Here is an 18,674-nt window from a genome sequence, read left to right as displayed (position 1 = left end):
GATTGTGGACTTCAGGAGAAGATTAGGAGAACACAAACCAGTCCTGATCGAGGGTTCATCAGTGGAGAGGGTCAAGAGCTTCAAATTCCTGGATGTCAGCTTCTCTGAGGATCTCTCCTGGAGCCTCCACATCAATGCAATTGGGAAGAAGGCTCACCAGTGGCTATACTTAGTGAAAAGTTTGAGGAGAGTCAGTATGTCACTGAAGACTCTCAAACTTTTACAGGTGTACCGTGGAGAGCATTCTGGCTGGTTATGGAGGTGCCAATGCTTAGGACATTAAAAACGCCAGAAAGTTGTTAACTCAGCCTGCGACATCATAGGCACCAGACTTCACTCCATCGCGGACATCTACAAGAGGTGGTATCTCAAGAAAGCAGCCTTTATCCTAATGGACTGCCACCACCATGCCCTCTTCACTCTGCTACCATCGGGGGAGAAAGGTACAGGAGCCTGAAGACAAGCACTTGGCGGTATAAGGACAGCTTCTTCTTCTCTGCTATGAGATTCCTGAATGAATAATGAACCACAGACACTACCTTATTTTGAATATTTCTTTTCCTTGCACCATCTTTATTAGTTTTTCAGATGGATCCAAAATGCATGGGCCATTCTAAGATGCTTCTCTGCTCATTTGAATGGTAGTAGCATTGTGATGTTGCTGGAAAACAATTAATGTTGTGACCTATTCGTGACAATAAATTCCGATTGTGAACAGTTCCACCTCTGACACAATCTCAGTATTTATAATACTCAATTTTTCTTGCAACTTTTGCCTTGTCTCCATTATTTTTAAAAATCTCTGCTTTGAGCTAATTTTTAGGATGGAGTGGAGAATAATTCAACTGTTGTCATCTCCTACTCCATAATCAAAGGCTAATCAAATGCACTCACTGAGTTACAGTACGTAGATGGGTTAACCTCCAAACCATGGGAGTGCATGAGAGAATGGTTCTGGAACATCTGAATGCCCTGAGGTTGGGCATAAATCTGGTGCTATATTATCTATCTATCTCTCTGTCTATCTATCTATCAATCAATGATGGTCACCATGAATCACCTATATTTTGGGAGCTACCTCACAGAATGGGCAGACATCAAATGCCACCACCTTCTCTAGTGCACCAAGATCAATTTAAGTCTAGACTTTGAACCTATTAACATGGTCTACTGGGTGATCCCTACTCTCCTGTATCTGTCAGCGATGTGATCAACTTGCAGCCAGCATTTCCTACGGTTGAGATATGCAATCAATGTGGATTCCCCACAATCCACAACCTCCATTGGAGACTAATATAGACTAATATATCGAGCCTCAAGAAATGCTCACCCAGATCCAATTGATGAGTTATGTTGCCTACATGTCTTGAGTTAACAGTGTATTCCAAACATCCCTGCAGTATAATTGCTAGGAGGACAGTGAAGGGCTTCCAAGACCTCCACAAAATGTCCATATTGTTGGGGGCGGGGGCGGTGGGGAGGAGGAAGAAAAGAATGTACATTTGTAAATCCTTGGGCAATACCATTCAAGCTATTAGAGAAGCATCCAAGAATGTCACATGCATTTTGTTTCCATTTGACAAGAGTACTTAGGTAGGGGTAAGCAAAGGAAGGCACATGCAAGAATCTAACCACATAGCACTCATCAGTCATACAAGTGTATTCAGGCCAAATCATCATTGATGCCTGAGTGTGAGTGGAGGAGAATATTATTACTAGTGTGGCAAAATTCAATGTGGTATCAAAGAAGTATGCAAAGTCAATATCCTCTGTCAAAAACCAAATTCGTGTTCCTGCTCAACAACCTTTCCTCAGAACCAGAAAATATTAACACCAAGCAAGCAAGCAAGAGTAGAGCCAGGGGAAAGGGAAGAGGAAAGATCAAAAGGCAGCAAGATGGGAGAAATTTAAAGGTGAGTGAGCAAAACCAAAGGGATAAGAATGGGACACACAAAAGGAAGGTGGAACCAAGGACGTTTAAATGGGATTAATAGAGATATTGTCAGCAGCAGGTTTTATTTTAAGGAAAATAAAGTACTTGTGATCTGAGATTCTGCTGCTCTTTCTCTGTCCTTGCCAGAAGCATATTACATCTATAATTGATTCAGGATAAAACTCATTGACCTGAAATGTCCACTTCTCCCACAGATGCCACCAGCCTGAAATATTTGTTACATTTATGTACTTATTTAAATTTATAAGTAGCAGCTTCCATCTGTAACACAATTCAATATTTCTGTTAACATTTGTTGACCTGGTTTTCTGTAACTTTACTTGAGTCACTAATTTATAGACACAAACAACGTATCTGGCAGTGATTTTTTTTTCATTGAATGCAGTGTATCTGTTATGCCTCTATGTTACTTGGGCGGCTTCTTAAATGACTTAGAGATGCAAGATTCAAATAGCAAAAGAAAACTTGACTTACTGTTGCTTTCCACCATCTCGGGAAACTGTTCCAAACAATCTATACATGTACATGCGCCCACAGTGGTGCTCTACAGTTGCTACAATGAAAAGGGTGTATTCTTGCATGGTAACAAAATAGTTCACTTTATTAAATCTTGACTATATAATCTCAAATGAGTTGTTTTTGTGTAGTGGAACTGGATATAATGTCAATGTTCAAAAGGGAATTGGGCATATTCTTGTTGGACTGAGAACTCATGAGAGAAGAATATAGATATGAACTCTTTCTGTGCTTTGATGGAATTGACAGTTAATTAGATATTAACCAAACAAACATCTTTCCTCTATTTTGCTGGGTTTGATCTTAAAAAAAGAGCTATTTATTATCAATATTGCATTATGATTGTGTACTTGCAAATACAAATTATAGAGTTCCAAATATTCTAATAAATCTATGTGCAATATTTAGATCTAATAATAGAACAGATTAAAAACAGAAGGAGCAGTTATGACCTGTGAAAAGTTATTTCCCAGATGAAGTGGAGATTCTGGATTAAAATTGAAACAAGGGCCACCTGACAGCTGTGGGGGGGCGGGGGGCTAAATGCCATAACCTGCTACAAAATCATATCAGGTAAAGCATAAGATGGCAAAGCTTTGCTCCCAGAGGAACTTGATGCCTTCTTAGCTTGGTTTGACAACAGAAACAACAAAGAACCACCCCTCTGCGTCCCCACATCCCCGATGGTCCCATCCTGTTTGTATCTGAGGATGACGTGCCTGCTGCTTTTAGGAGAATGAATCTGAGGAAAGTGTCCTACTCGGATGGAGGACCTGGCTGAGTATTAAAAATCTGGGCTGACCAACTTACCAATGTATTCACCGATACCTTCAATATCTCTCACTCCAGCAGGGCATGGTACCCACCTGTTCAAACATCCCGGTGCCCAAAAAGAGCGTAGTAATCTGCCTTAATGACTATAGATCAGTAGCATTTGATGAGGTGTTTTTGAAAGCTGGTGTTGAAGCATAACAATTCTTGTATGAGCAGTAACACGGATGCATTCCAGTTTGTCTATCATAGCACAAAGCCCTGGAACTCCTGGACAGTAAAGATGCATTCATCAGAATGATCTTTATTAACTACAGTTGGCATTTAACACCATCATTCCCTCAAAACTGACCTGCAAACTTCAAGACCCTGGGGGTTAACAGCCCACTGTGTAATTGGATCATGAATTTCCTCACCTCTCCCACAATCAGTGAGATTGGTAAGAACATCTCCACTCTCTGCATCAGTTCCAAATCACCACAGGATTGCATTCTTAGTCCTCTGCTCTATTCGCTTTACACCTATGACTGTGTGGCTTGATATGGCGATGACTGCTGACAATGCAATGAATCAGCATACTGGAGGGAGATTGAAAACTTGGCTGAACGGTGCACCAACGATAACTTTACACTCAAGGTCACCATAACCAAGGAGCTGATTGTTGACTTCAGGAAGGGAAAGCCAGAGGTACACAATCATTGTGGGGATCAGAGATGGGGAGGGTGATTAAATTCTTGAGTCACCATCTTGGAGGATCTTTCCTGGACCCAACACATCAATGGCATCATGAAGAAAGCATGTCAGCATCCCTACTTTCTCAGGAGTTTGTGCAAGTTTGGTATGACACAGAAACCCTGTCAAATTTCTACAGATGTGTGGTGGAAAGTGTGCTGACCAGCTGGATTATAGTCTGATATTGGGACACCAATACTCCTGAGAGTAAAGCCCTCCAAAAGGTATTGGTCACAGCTCAGTATATCACAGGTAAAACCCTCCACACTATCGAGAACGTCTTCAGGGAACATGAGAGCAGCACTAATCATCAAGGAACCACAGCACCCAGCACACATTTTTCACACTGCTGCCATCTGGAAAGAGGTATAGGTACCACAAGACTTGCACCACCAGGTTCTGGGAACAGTGGTACCCTTCCACCATCAGACTCCTCAACAACAAAATCAATCGGGGTCTCTTACTTACACACTTTATTGATTTTTTTAAATAAAAATTCTCTCTGTATTGCGCAATCAATTTGTTTACATTATCTGTTTACAGTTCTTTATCTATATACATGTATATGATGTGTACAGCTTTTTGTACTACCAATAAGTGGTAATTCTGCCTCACCTCCAGGGTTGTATGTGATGCCATGTATGTACACTGACAATAAATCTGAAATCTTATTTTAACAACCCCAAACAAAATAAGAGGAAGGTTTAAATACATTGTAATTGCTTGTTGTGTCTTGAATTATGATAGAGTTCCAAAGGGATGATTTAAAATGGGAGAAGGGAGTTGAGGGGCATCTTTTTCTACACAGAGATATGTGGAAGGAGCATCTAGTGGAAATGGTATAAAAGGATACAGTTTGGAAGACATTATATGGATAGTCAAGTTCATCTGTTTGCACAAGTAGAATGCAATTAAACAAGATTCTCTCGACATCAGTGCAATTCACACTCGCACCCCCACCCCCCACACTAACCTAGGATGGTTAGTGTGAGCAGTTCTTTTTGGGCACTCGCCATTCTCACTGCCCATGGGAGGAAACTGTTCCTCAGCCTGGTGTCCCTGGCTCTGATACTTCTGTATCTTTTTTCTGATGGGAGCAACTGGAAGATGCTGTGTGTGGGGTGAAAGAGGTCCTCAATTAATTTGCCCGACCTCTTCAGACCACAATCCCACTAGATCACGTCGATGGTGTGATCTTGTCTGCCACTCGTGTCCTGTGGATTGACCTCCAATCGAGTTCTCTGCAGTAACTGCACCACACTGTAATGCAGCCATCCAGGTCACTGTTGATAGAGCTCGTGTAGAAGGTTGACGTGATGGGAACTGATAGTCTTGCCCGCTTCAGTCTTCTCAGGAAGTGCAGTCGCTGTTGTGGACTCCTGACAAGTATGTCCATGATAGGCCGCTAATTAAGTGAACTCCAAGGAACATGGTGGTCTCCACTCTTTCTATTACAGAGTTATTGATGTGTAGTGGACGGTGGTCGATCCTGATCCTCCTGTATTCTTCAATCCTTTGCCTTGTCCACGTTGAGACTTGGGTTGTTATCCTCGCACCATATCACAAGATTTTCCACCACCTCTCTGTAGTGCGAATCATCATTGTTGATAAGGGTAACTACTGTTGTGTCATCTGCAAACTTAATTATACTGTTGGAGCTGGAGTTGATGATGCAGTCTTGCGCCTACTAGTAGCATGAACAGAAGTGGTTGAGCACACACCACTGAGGTGCACCAATGCTCAGCACGACGGTGCTCGACAGAGGAAACACTATGAAGGATATGCCCAAATGCAGTCAAATAGCTCAGTTAGACAATTTAACTGGCATGGACAAGTTGGATTGAAGGTTATTTCTCTGCTGCATGACTCTAACAACTTGATGGTGGTGGAATAAGTGGAGGAGTGGTTTTTTTTTTGGTTATCAATGCAGATTTCCAGGAGTTAAAAAGTACCTGCAGCTCAAAAGTGTGATTTTGGGTGTTCTCATAAAATGAAATAGTGAAAATATACAAAAGTGAAAATCTCAGGCAGAAAAGGGGTCATAATTGATGGGATATTTGATGATTTAAGCATCCTAGCAAATCACTTTTCTGATGAGGCGTTGGCATTTTCAGAGAAGTGTGAGAAATCTTCATGAGCAATGAATGTCTAAGCAAAACTTGGATTTATCCTAATAGTGTCTGTATCCCAATAATCCTAGTCTTGTGATACAGAGCACTATTGACCAATTTACCTATTATTTATTTAAACATCAGAGACCAGAATCATGGAGGAAGACTGAGACAATGGAAAGAGTTGAAAGTTGTGAGGGTGCTGGGGGGATTGCAGAGAAAAGCAATGGGGAAGTGTTGCGAGGGGGAGGCTGTATGCTGCTTTCCCTCACCTCTGAATTTCATAGTTTTGGTCCATGTTGCTGTGAAAGCCAAATGGGCTTCAGTGAGAAGTTATTGATGCATAAGTGCAACTTGATAGCACTATTTGTGACTCCTCTTTTGAGAATAGACTGGGACAAAATTGCAGTAAAACTCAAAATCAATACCATCTGGATGTTTTTGGCACAGAACTGGCAAATCTTCAGGACTATAAATACCCCAACTGATTTTTAATTCTCGTCTTGAGGTTGGACAGTAATTTAAAATTGTCCAAGGGTCCCAGCTGCTTTGAGGAATGCAGCAGCAAGGCACATGGGGAAGTGGAGGTTACTGTGAGTTTAAAGAAGAATGGGATCGAGCACCAGGTGAGCCAAGTTCTAGACTATTGGAATTTTTGAACAAATTATTGGAATTTTACTGTAGGTAGTTTGAATTTGTTGCTGTTTAAGGATTGCCCATTGGACAATTTACTACATTCAGTATGGTAACAAGCCCTTTGGCCAACCCTTCAATGCTAGCCATGTTGCCGACCAGAGCTTGACCTATTTGGCCTGCATCCCTCCAAACTTTTTCTATCTCGACATACATGGCCAAATGCTTTTTAAACATTGTAATTCATTATAACCGCATCCTCTGACAGCTTTTCCCACATGCAGATCACATTGTGTATGAAAACCTCACCTTTCAGTCCTCTGAATCTTTTCTCTCTCTCCTTAAAGCTTTAACTTCTAATTTTAATCTCCGCTACCCGAGAATGGTGACCACTCACCTTGTATATTATGCCAGTCATGGTTTTGTCTAACTCTACAAGGTTTGCCCTGGCCTCCTATGGCTTGGAGGTAAAAAAGCTCTAGCTTGTCCACTTTCCTTGTAACTTGGGCCCTTCAGTCCTGTTGAGTCATTTTGCTCCCCTTTCTAGCCAATGACATCCTTTCTATAGTTAGGTAACCAGAAATACTTCAAATGTTTACTCCTTATAGTCTTGTATAGTTGTAATAAGACATCCAAACTTTTGTCCTTGGCCCACTTTTGAAGTTCATCTAGATCCTATTGTAAGTGTGGATAGCTCTCTTCAGTGTCTGCTTTGATGCCAATTTTAGTATTGTCCTCAAATTTCCTAATCGTGACAGCTAATTCACATCTAAATTGTTAATGGTGATGGCAAACAATAACAAACTCCGTACTGATCCTTGAAGTACACCACAGAGTAGGCCTCCAATTGAGCCAGCTAATCCTGGATCCCATGTGACCTTACCTTCCAGATCAGCCTATCATGCTGTAGTTTGTGAAAACCGTGCAAAGATCTTCATAGATAACCTCTTCTAAAAACTAGAAATCAAATTCAAGAGATTCAATTTCCCATGCACAAAGGCATGTTGACTACTCCTACTCAGTCCTTGCCTTTTCAAATGCATGTGGATCCTGTCTCTTGCATCCCTTCTAGGAACTTTCCCATCAATAATTTTAGGCTCACTGGTCTGGCCTTGCCTGTGGCTGACAATGGTATAAGTATCTCTGCAAAGGCTCCTGCATTCTCTTCCTTGAATTCCTTCCATGTCGAAGGAGACACTTAATTAGGGCCCAGGGATTTGTCTACCTTTATGCGCTAAGACTGCCATCACCTCTGCTTTTGTAATGTGGATATACTTCAAAATATCACAGTCCTCTTCCTTGAAGTCCTGGCTTGGATGACTTTTCCCACAGTAAGTACAGAGTCCCTCAATCACTGTGTTCCTCTTATGTGTAAAGGCCCACTTTCTGTTCTTGATGACCTTTTGATTTACTGATATCACAGCATTATAACACAAAATATAACAATTATATAATTAACTTGAGAATTTGCAAGCTAAACTATTAAGGCAAATTAATTATTTAATAAATTAAAAATTTAATTGAAGCTTACAATATACTACATATTTCCATACATGGACCAAGAAAAAATGTAACTCAACAAATTTACTAGGAAATAACTTGCAGAATTTTACCGTTTCAAAATCAGGTTGAAACAGCTGATGAACACACTTCTTTTTTGATTTGGTAAAAATATTTTATCGTGTTGAGATATGCAAGTTCGCAATTGAGAGCTACAAAATCAAATAAGTTAATCCAAAGACATTGGAGCTCTAGTTCAGAACTTTAAATTCAAAGTTTACAAAACAATTTAAAATATGTTCCTGCCTTTCAATCACTGTTGTGCTTTGCCAGAGTTACCCTTTTTAAAGCAGGGTCCTTGGAAAAATGTGGATTCAGAATGTAAATAATTATACAGTAAAGAGATCCTTTACTGTGACTGTGTTCTCTGCATCAACTAAATCCTATTTAATGTTTTGAGATTGCAACTTATTTATTTCCACATCATTCTTTGCTGGGGTTTGTTTTTAGAGATAGGGCAGAGTTACAGATCCTTCCGGACCATGAGCCCGCTGCACCCAATTACACCCACATAACCAATTAACCTACAAACTTTGGAATGTGGGAGGAAACCAGAGCACCCAGAGGAAACTTGCATGGTCCTGGGGAGAATGTACAAATTCTTTACAGTTGCAGATTCACACCTGGGTTGTTGGCGCTGTAATAAAACCCAACACCCAACACCCAACCCCAACCAACCAATTTTCCCTTGCAACCGCTGCAATCGTGTCTGCCTGTCCCGCATCGGACTTGTCAGCTACAAACGAGCCTGCAGCTGACGTGGACTTTTTACCCCCTCCATAAATCTTCGTCCGCGAAGCCAAGCCAAAGAAGAAAGAGAGAAAGAAGAAGATAATAGCAATGCACTAACTGCTCTTCTGTCAGTGCCACTTACCAAGATTTGATTGATAAATAAATAGAGCAGAATACAAAGGTCCATAACTTAAGTAATGAAATCAATGTTCCAAAATAATTTATGCAAAACATTGAAAGGGTTTAGAAATAGAGTTTATAAACGTACACTCCTATTTGCTCGTCATAAAAACCTTCACGTTATTTATGCATCTCAATTAACCGTTAAAAAAAAAGTAATATTGTAGGCAATTAATTTTTTTCTGTTATCTGTGTTGTAACTGTACTGGAGCAGTAAATATGAAGCAAGTTCAGGATGGTAAATCTTTTGTCCCATGGCTGGAATGTTGTCTACTCCTGTAGCCTTTTCTGTACTCATTTACTTCTTTATGCCATGTCGAGAAGAACGCAAAGATTAAATGGACAAGATGGGTTTCTGTGGTGATGATCTGAGAAGGAAGCTGATGAGCCTTGACTTTGACAGTCCTGTTATGGGCCCTGCTATATCATTGACAATAATGATGAAATTGGAGCTCCCTCCTCTCAGTTGATAATTGCCAGTTAGTCATTTTATTGCTGGTCAAATGTACCAATTTATTATTGGTGTCATCTAGGCTTGCATAAATTCTGAAGTTGTCTAAGGTATACTCCTGTTGTAAAGACTTCATGCTAAAGTGGAAGGAAATTTGTGAAGAAATTGATTTGTTGAAATACCACACCCTAGCAAAAACTCTAGAAATGTGGCAAGTTAACCTTAAACATCATGGATCCTGACGAGTTAATGCTTTTGCTGAGGAATCAAGATTGTTGTAAAGCCTTGATATAATTTTACAAATTGAAACTATATTGTTAAGTTTAATATGTATGATTGGAAATTCAGCTGTTTCTCGTGGTTTCTTTCTTCTTCTTCTTTCTTCTTTGGCTTGGCTTCGCGAACGAAGATTTATGGAGGGGGTAAAAGTCCACGTCAGCTGCAGGCTCGTTTGTGGCTGACAAGTCCGATGCGGGACAGGCAGACACGGTTGCAGCGGCTGCAGGGGAAAAATGGTTGGTTGGGGTTGGGTGTTGGGTTTTTCTTCCTTTGCCTTTTGTCAGTGAGGTGGGCTCTGCGGTCTTCTTCAAAGGAGGTTGCTGCCTGCCAAACTGTGAGGCGCCAAGATGCACGGTTTGAGGCGATATCAGCCCACTGGCGGTGGTCAATGTGGCAGGCACCAAGAGATTTCTTTAGGCAGTCCTTGTACCTTTTCTTTGGTGCACCTCTGTCACGGTGGCCAGTGGAGAGCTCGCCATATAACACGATCTTGGGAAGGCGATGGTCCTCCATTCTGGAGGCGTGACCCACCCAGCGCAGCGATCAAAAATTACAACTAGAACAGTGAGATTGTATTTCAAATACACATTGAGTGTTTTGACTCCAGTGTGCTTTTATGACATTGAGAAAGCTCAATTTTGTTTCTGCACTAATCTTGGTGTAAAATAAAGACAGTGTGAAATTATTTGTTTCGGTTCAAGGGAATTTCTGTCTTTTTTGACCAAAAAGTGAAAATTGTTTTGACTGTCCTGAACCATATTTGGTCAATATTTGTTCCTTGTGCAAAGTAATAATAATTGAGCAATAAATGTGTGTTGTGAAATCCAGAATTGCTGGAGAAGAATTTTGCCAAAAGCATTTGTTGCCTGTTGATTTTGAAATATCTTTTATCCCTGGATAGGAATTTGTCCTTTTGGTATTAGGGCAACTTTGAAATGACCTGCATTGGGAACATATTCCAATGACATTTAAATGTATTCCTCCAGGTAACAGATTTTTAACCAAGGATGATCTGATGGAATTCAAATCTTACCAGTGGTTTGGAGCATCACTGAGAACTCAGGGCGATAAAATTTTGGTGAGTAATTACATTCCTCTGGGTTGTCTTATATAGAGTTTATACAGGTACCTGAAATTAGTTAAATGATTGCATAATTCTTGCAAGTTCCAGTTTTTCCATTGGTACTTATAATTAGCAATCACTTGTAATGGCAGCTGAAAAATTATGTAACTCACATTTTAGTAACTGTAACTGCAAGATTTATTGAAAATTAGGAATTATTCCAAAGCATTATTTTTAAAGGAAACCACTCCAGTAATTCTGCAAGTCTGCTTCAGAGGACTCCAAGAATTCTGATTCATGCGAATCAATGAGCCTGTAGCATAATCAACTATTTTGGCAGGGAAGAATGGAGGGATTTGCAGCAACATACAATGGTATTTTTTTTATTGTATGTGCACATTATGTGCCATAAAATTTGTTCTATGGCAATCCTCATTGAGAATCTTGGCAGATTTTTTTCATCTTGCCATAAATCAGCTGAGGCACAATGTTTGAGTGAATTGTTCAATTCTTTAATCAAAAGCCACGAGAAGCTCCAATCATGTGCTTTGGTTTGAGGTTGATGATTCTTGAAGGTTTTATTTCTGGTCCAGTTGGCCTGTGAGAATAGTCGGGAGTTGCTACCTGACCATGCTCAATGGTTTGCCAAGATTGTTCTCTCGGTGGTATATTAACCCTGGCCTTTTTCTGGCTGTGGTTAATTAGAAGTTGGAGTAGTGAGTGGGAGGAGGTGTCGTGCTGCTTAGTTTTGGTGGTGTGGCCGATGGCAATCAGATTGTTGGACTACTTGTTGGAGATGATTCTTTGGTGTGAATATCAAATCCCACATATCCATCTAATTCTGCATTGTCTCTCTCTGTCTCCAGAAAGCTACTGAAGGAATGTTGGTTTTTGACCATCAAAATTATCATTATTTACCAGATCTGACTTTAGCTCTGACAGATTTTATCTCTGTTCATTTGAATGTACCCTTGAAGTTATCAGCAGTTGCCTTTTCTCCTCCTGAGAAATGCCCACTACCACTTTGAGATTGAATGTAGAGACAGTGAGGAGCTGGGTGTAAACCAAACTGAATATTAATTACTTCATGTCACTTATGTTGTTTCCAATACTTCATTTGCCTTGGAAACAATTTGGAGGAAATTGATTACAATAATTTTTGTTCATATTAGTTTCATACATGAATAAGTGGTCAATAATGAAGATGACTGAGAAATTTGCATTTCCAGAATGCAACCACAGAATGAAAACTGACTTGCACCACCAGGTTCAGAAACAGCTGCTACCCCTCCACCGCCAGACTCCTCGACAACAGACTCAATCAGACACTCATTTAAGGACTCTTACTTGTGCACTTTATTGATTTTCTTTTTGTTCTCTCTGTATTGCAAAGTCATTGTGTTTATATCTGTTAACGGTTATTTTTTGAACTACCAATTAGTGATAATTCTGTTGCACCCGCAGGAAAAGGGAATCTTAGGGTTTTATGTGATGTCACGTATGTACTCTGACAATAAATCTGAAATTCAGAATCTGTGATCTACTTGATACTTTTTTCAATCCATGATCATCAACATAACAAATACACCATTTTGGTCATTGAACCAAAATTTGCCACACGAGAATGTAACACCTGCATAAAGAAATACCTCAATGTAGCATATAAATAAGCAGTATTACAGCCAAGAGATAAGAGCAAAGCTCCCCACTCTTTCCACTATTGTCAGATCTGGCATTGGCAGCGTGACTTTTTAATGCACCAGTTTTCAATTGTGGCAGTATCTTACATGTGACTGTAAGAGGCAGGTTTAGCACTGAGAAACCATTACATTTCTTAATGTTAGTGGGGGATGCAAAAGTCTATGTTAGTGTGCATTTGGGAATCACTCACTCTCCACCCATCCAAGCACATTCTCTTGCGTGTATTTTGTTCTGCTTTCAACTTTTCTCTGTATTTGTAAGTTCCTTTTCCAGCTGCAAGGTTGTTGACCTGAAATGATTATTCTGTTTCTTGGTTTCAGTTGTTGCCTAAACTGTTCAATATTTCCAAAGTTTTTTGTTTTTAAATTTAGTTCATGTTCACCTTTGTAACTATCCCTATTGGAAGGGCCCCCTTCTTGGTACTTTTCTTCTTCCCTTTGTTGGAATGGAATTTCCAATAGTGATTTTCACTAATGCTTCATTGTAGCATAATGGAGGAACTGTTTACTGACAATGAGCTGAGATGGGGTACTTGGCGAAAGTCTAACAATGTGCTTGTTGTAACTAGTGTGTTTCAAAGGGTTTTTTTGGGGAATGTGATTTAATTTATTATAATTAAAAACATTGGTTTCCACCAACCTCCACTGTATTGCATCCCCCATATCTGACATCTGGTCCACAGGCTCTTATTCATTGCTCGTTGTTGACTAAATTATCAAAACACTGTTAGTTCACCGATCATTTTCGTTAATAGTATCTGTGGTGAAATTTGACTCATCCAGACGTCCTGCATAAAGACTGCCCATTGTTCTATTCTCTTTATTTTCTCTGGCTCTCAACTAGTCCATTAAGTTAGTTTCAAGTCTTCCAACTCCCAGAACAGCTTGCCTTGCCCTTCTTCCACCTCTGTTAATCTTCAGGTTGCTCAAACATCCTGATGTAGTGTTCAAATTTAGTTTGTTGCTAACTCTTCATTATCATCAAAAAACAATCTATCAGTCATTACCTGATTACATCCTTGTCCTATGAAATGCATGTCCATTATCATCTTCCTTTGCCTGTTCTCTACTGCACAAGCACCATAATATCATATATTTAACAATGCCTTAATCATTTTTTTCCTCTCTAAATTGGCTGGCAATCTTCCTTGAAACAAATCTGTATATAAATTGTAATATGTTTTGGGCAATCCAGCTTTTCATTACTTAATTCAGGATTTATTAATTGTGTATTGATTAAGAATGGCAATTACTGTTAATGGAATGTCCTAGGTTTCACTCATGTTTGTGTGTCTAGGCTTGTGCACCTCGATATCACTGGAGAACGTGGAATCGCCCAGAACGTGAACCAGTGGGGACCTGTTACCTCGCCAATGGAGATAAGATAGTGGAGTACGCACCATGTCGATCAGGTCAGCGTAACCAGATGCTTCAGTAAAGATTTGTTAAAAATAAACTACTGTTTGTCTACTAATGTTCAGTGAATGTCAGTTTAAGACTGGCTTGAGAAGTTGTCATTAAGCACAGAATGCTTTTAAAACCATAGAAGGATGTCAAATAGTGGTTTATTTCTGTCCATGTTTATTGTATTTTTAAACAATGACCAAAGGACAACACCATTTTTCTTAAATCCAGGAACTCCAGAACCTTTAAGGCCTACTCTACTCATGTTGTGGAAAGTTCACCAGAAAATCGTGTATTGTCTATGATTTTCTCCCCCCACCATTAATGGCAGTGATGAGTAGCGCTAAAGATTTGCCCACGTTTTTGTGTGCATGTGCCAACCATCATTTGAATGGCAACAACTTGATGGGCTGAATGACTTAATACTGCTCTGAAGTCTTGTGTGTCTGCGGGTGGATGGATTGGTAAGAAGTCCATATACAATTTGTACTTTCTCAACACAAAGACCCAAAAACACAAGTTCAGTCTCCTGGACTGGTCAGTGAAAACAGTCACAATGGACTCATTTTAAAGCAGGTGGATTCCACAAAAGTGGATTTTCCACCGGATCTGGAATTGTCACTTCTGGGAAACATTATGGATGTGAGTTTTAAACTGTCCAGATACCAAATTTAGTTTGTGAAGGTCGTCTTGGCAGTAGCCAGGAAATGTATAGCGGTTACGTGGAAGTCCGACTCCCAACTAAACATTCCACAATTGAATAAAGAGATACAGAGTTGTATTCCCCTGGAGAAAATCGCGTACAATTTAAGGAGAAAATATGACACATTTGGCAGCTGTATCTGCAACATAGAGGTATGCAGATATAGATACACCCCTTCTAAATATAAGAAAGGTAAAAATTCATAGTAATAGTAGAATGATTGAGATAAACGAAGTGGGTGGGTCGTGCCGCAGATTATGTGCTCTTATAAACAAAATAGAGAGAGTGCAGAGAAGGTTCACGAGAATGTTGACAGGATTTCAGGGTCTGAGTTACAGGGAAAGGTTGTGCAGACTGGGGCTTTTTTCTCTGGAGCGTAGAAGATTGAGAGGAGACTTGATAGAGGTGCTTAAGATTTTAAAAGGGACAGACAGAGTAAATGTGGATAGGCTTTTTCAATTAAGAAAGGGGGAGATTCAAACTAGAGGACATGGTTTAAGATTGAAGGGGGAAAATTATAAGGAGAACATGAGGGGAAATTTCTTTACGCAGAGGGTGGTGGGGATGTGGAATGAGCTTCCGGCAGACGTGGTTGAGGCGGGATCATTGGTTACATTTAAGGAAAGACTAGATAGTTACATGGATAGGAGAGGACTGGAGGGGTATGGACCGGGTGCTGGTCAGTGGGACTAGGAGGGTGGGGATTTGTTACGGCATGGACTAGTAGGGCCGAACTGGCCTGTTCTGTGCTGTAAGTGGTTATATGGTTATATGGTTTCATATCTGTTTTATGTAACTCTGGGTTTATGTTTGGTTCTTTGTTTGTTTAATTTACATAATCTTTTCCTTGTGGTATTAGGGAAGGGAGAGGGTGGGTGAGGGGAAAATGGACTCTGAATGTAATACATCATTGTTTTTATAATTTTTTATTTTTCACACTATGAACCATATTAACCAAAATACACACCAACATTTCCCTCTTGAATATACAGTGTCATTTTCTCACCTTTTTACTTCCCTCCCTCCTTTCCACCCCCCTCCCGACCCACTAAACATTCAACATGTACAATACAATAAACCCATTAAACAATGTCATCAGAGAATGAATATAAACAAGAAAATTGTGTCATCTACTTTTACACACTGGGTCAATTAATTTCGTCTTCTTCTCATTCTATCATTTTAGGGGGTGGAGGTCCAAGGCAAGCCCTCTCTGTTGTGTTCCATGTACGGTTCCCAAATTTGTTCGAATAATGTGACTTTATTTTTTAAATTATATGTTATTTTTTCCAATGGAATACATTTATTCATTTCTATGTACCATTGCTGAGGTTACCAGAAGGAAGCAGCTTTGAATATGTGAATTCATACACAATGTTAATTAAAAGATTTATAACAAACATGTACATCAAGCTGCAAGAGAAAAAAATTATGTTATTTTTTCCAGTGGAATACATTTATTCATTTCTATGTACCATTGCTGAGGTTACCAGAAGGGTAACTCTTCTGATTTCCAGGTTGACATAATACATTTTTTTGCTACAGCTAAGGCTATCATAATAAATCTTATTTGTGCTTCATCCAGTTTGAGGCCTAATTCTTTACTTCTTATATTACTTAGAAGAAAAATCTCTGGATTTTTTGGTTTGTTTCTTTTTGTGATTTTATTTAATACCTGATTTAGATCTTCCCAAAACTTTTCCACTTTCTCACATGCCCAAATTGCATGTACTGTTGTTCCTGTTTCCTTCTTACAGCAAAAACATCTATCTGATTCTGTTGGGTCCCATTTATTAACTTTTGGGGTGCGATATATAGCCTGTGTAACCAATTATATTGTATCATGTGTATCCTTGTGTTTATTGTATTTCTTATAGTTCCGGAGCATAGCTTTTCCCATATTTCATTTTTTATCTTTATGTTTAGATCTTGTTCCCACTTTTGTTTGGGTTTACAGCTTATCTCATCATTTTTTTTTCTCTTGCAGCTTGATGTACATGTTTGTAATAAATCTTTTAATTATCATTATGTATGAATTCACATATTCAAAGCTGCTTCCTTCTGGTAACCTCAGCCTGCTTCCCAATTTGTCCTTTAAGTAGGTTTTCAGTTGGTGGTATGCAAACATTGTACCATGAGTTATTCCATATTTGTACTTCATTTGTTTAAAAGGTAATAAATTATTTCCCAAAAAACATTTTTTCTATTCTTTTAATCCTTTTTCTCTCCCATTCTCTAAAGGAAAGGTTATCTATTGTGAAAGGGATTAGTTGATTTTGCATCAATAATAATTTTGGTAGTTGGTAATTTGTCTTTTTCCTTTCTACGTGAATCTTCTTCCAAATGTTGAGCAGATGGTGCAGTACTGGTGAACTTCTATATTGCACCAGTTTTTCATCCCACTTATAAAGTATATGTTCTAGTACCTTCGCCCCTATTTTATCTAGCTCTATCCTGGTCCAATCTGGTTTTTCCCTTGTTTGGTAAAAATCTGATAGATATCTTAATTGTGCTGCTCTATAATAATTCTTAAAATTTGGTAGCTGCAAACCACCTTGTTTGTACCATTCTGTTAATTTATCTAGCGCTATCCTCGGTTTCCCCCCTTTCCATAAGAATTTCCTTATTATTTTCTTTAGCTCATTGAAGAATTTCTCTGTTAAGGGAATTGGTAGCGATTGAAATAGGTATTGTATCCTTGGGAAGATATTCATTTTAATGCAATTTACCCTTCCTATCAGTGTTAGTGGTAAATATTTCCAATAATACATCACTGATGAGAGATTGTATTATGGTTTTGGATTTGTGTGAGTCTGGGAAAATCAAAAATAAAATATTAAAAAAAAACAGTTGGATTCTTCAGCAGAGCAGGATTATTGGGGTGGGGGGTGCAACTTTACTTCTGGGTGAACAGGACAGGATAGACTAAATACTGGAATTCATTTTTCTCTACCTGGTGGTGATTAGTTGGAGTGGGAGGTTGTTAAAATTGGCGCTGAAAAGCAGTCAAAATTACCACCAGCAGAGATAATCATGAACTTTTCTCTCAACTGCCTGCATTCAGTTTGGTAATGCTTTGAGGCTTAATAGTTCATTGGAGCCAGATTGCCCCTGATAATGATGTCAGTGATAGTTTTAAAAATATCCCCTTCAAATTCTGTGGAAAAACATGAGAGCTGCCAAAATTAGTGTGAATTATTTCGAGCCAGCTTTTCAGTGGCTTTGAGATAAACTTCACTGATAGTTGTAATCTCAGGTTATTGAGGTTACATTCTCTGCATTCATTCCCATGTAATAGCAGTTTCCTCTCTTATCCACATGTGAATAAGGTCTTCACAAATGAAAGTTGACTCTTTCACAAAATGATTCGATAGACTATATTGCACAGTTTTATTTAAGTAAGAACAGATGTTGTGGAACATATTAGGCACTTTTCCATACTGTAACCTTTTTTGAGTGCAGCAGCAGAGGTTCTGTGGAAACAGATTCCCACTATTGCATTTACTGGTTCTTTTCGATTGTCTGCACCAATTTGAAAGTAACCGCCATTTTTAATCCTTGCTACCAGATTCAATTCTTTATAAATGTACACGTAAAAATGCAACCTAATTTATCACAAGAGCGGAGATCGAGAAGCAGAACTGAATATTTTTGAAGTTTTGGCTGGATTTAAAAAAAAAAGCCTGCTAACCTTGGAGGTAGCAATCTTGCTCCTTGTGTTCCTCTTTTGATCTGCCTTTTTCCCAGGAAACATGACTGTTAAGTTAAAATAGAAACGGTATTAAAGTGGAAATGATAGGCCCTTTAAAATGGTTTAAATGACCTCACTTTTGGATAGAATGGTCAAAGACCTTTTTTGGTGGCTCCTTTGGAACGAGGATTTGG

The 18,674-nt window shown here is 39.2% G+C and overlaps 1 protein-coding gene across 2 annotated transcripts in view; it reads left to right on the top strand.

Annotated features, from left to right (window-relative positions):
- itgav (integrin, alpha V) overlaps positions 1-18,674 on the top strand; it is a 121,527-nt gene that overhangs the window by 27,792 nt on the left and 75,061 nt on the right. For both annotated transcript variants that reach the window (XM_069934770.1, XM_069934772.1), the window contains 2 exons: positions 10,906-10,997; positions 13,980-14,094. In XM_069934770.1, coding sequence (XP_069790871.1) covers positions 10,906-10,997; positions 13,980-14,094 — 207 coding nt within the window. The remainder of the gene's footprint in view (positions 1-10,905; positions 10,998-13,979; positions 14,095-18,674) is intronic.

This window comes from Narcine bancroftii, chromosome 4 (assembly GCF_036971445.1).
Source record: "Narcine bancroftii isolate sNarBan1 chromosome 4, sNarBan1.hap1, whole genome shotgun sequence".
Lineage (NCBI taxonomy): Eukaryota > Metazoa > Chordata > Chondrichthyes > Torpediniformes > Narcinidae > Narcine > Narcine bancroftii.
This window is presented reverse-complemented; position numbering and strand designations above follow the sequence as displayed.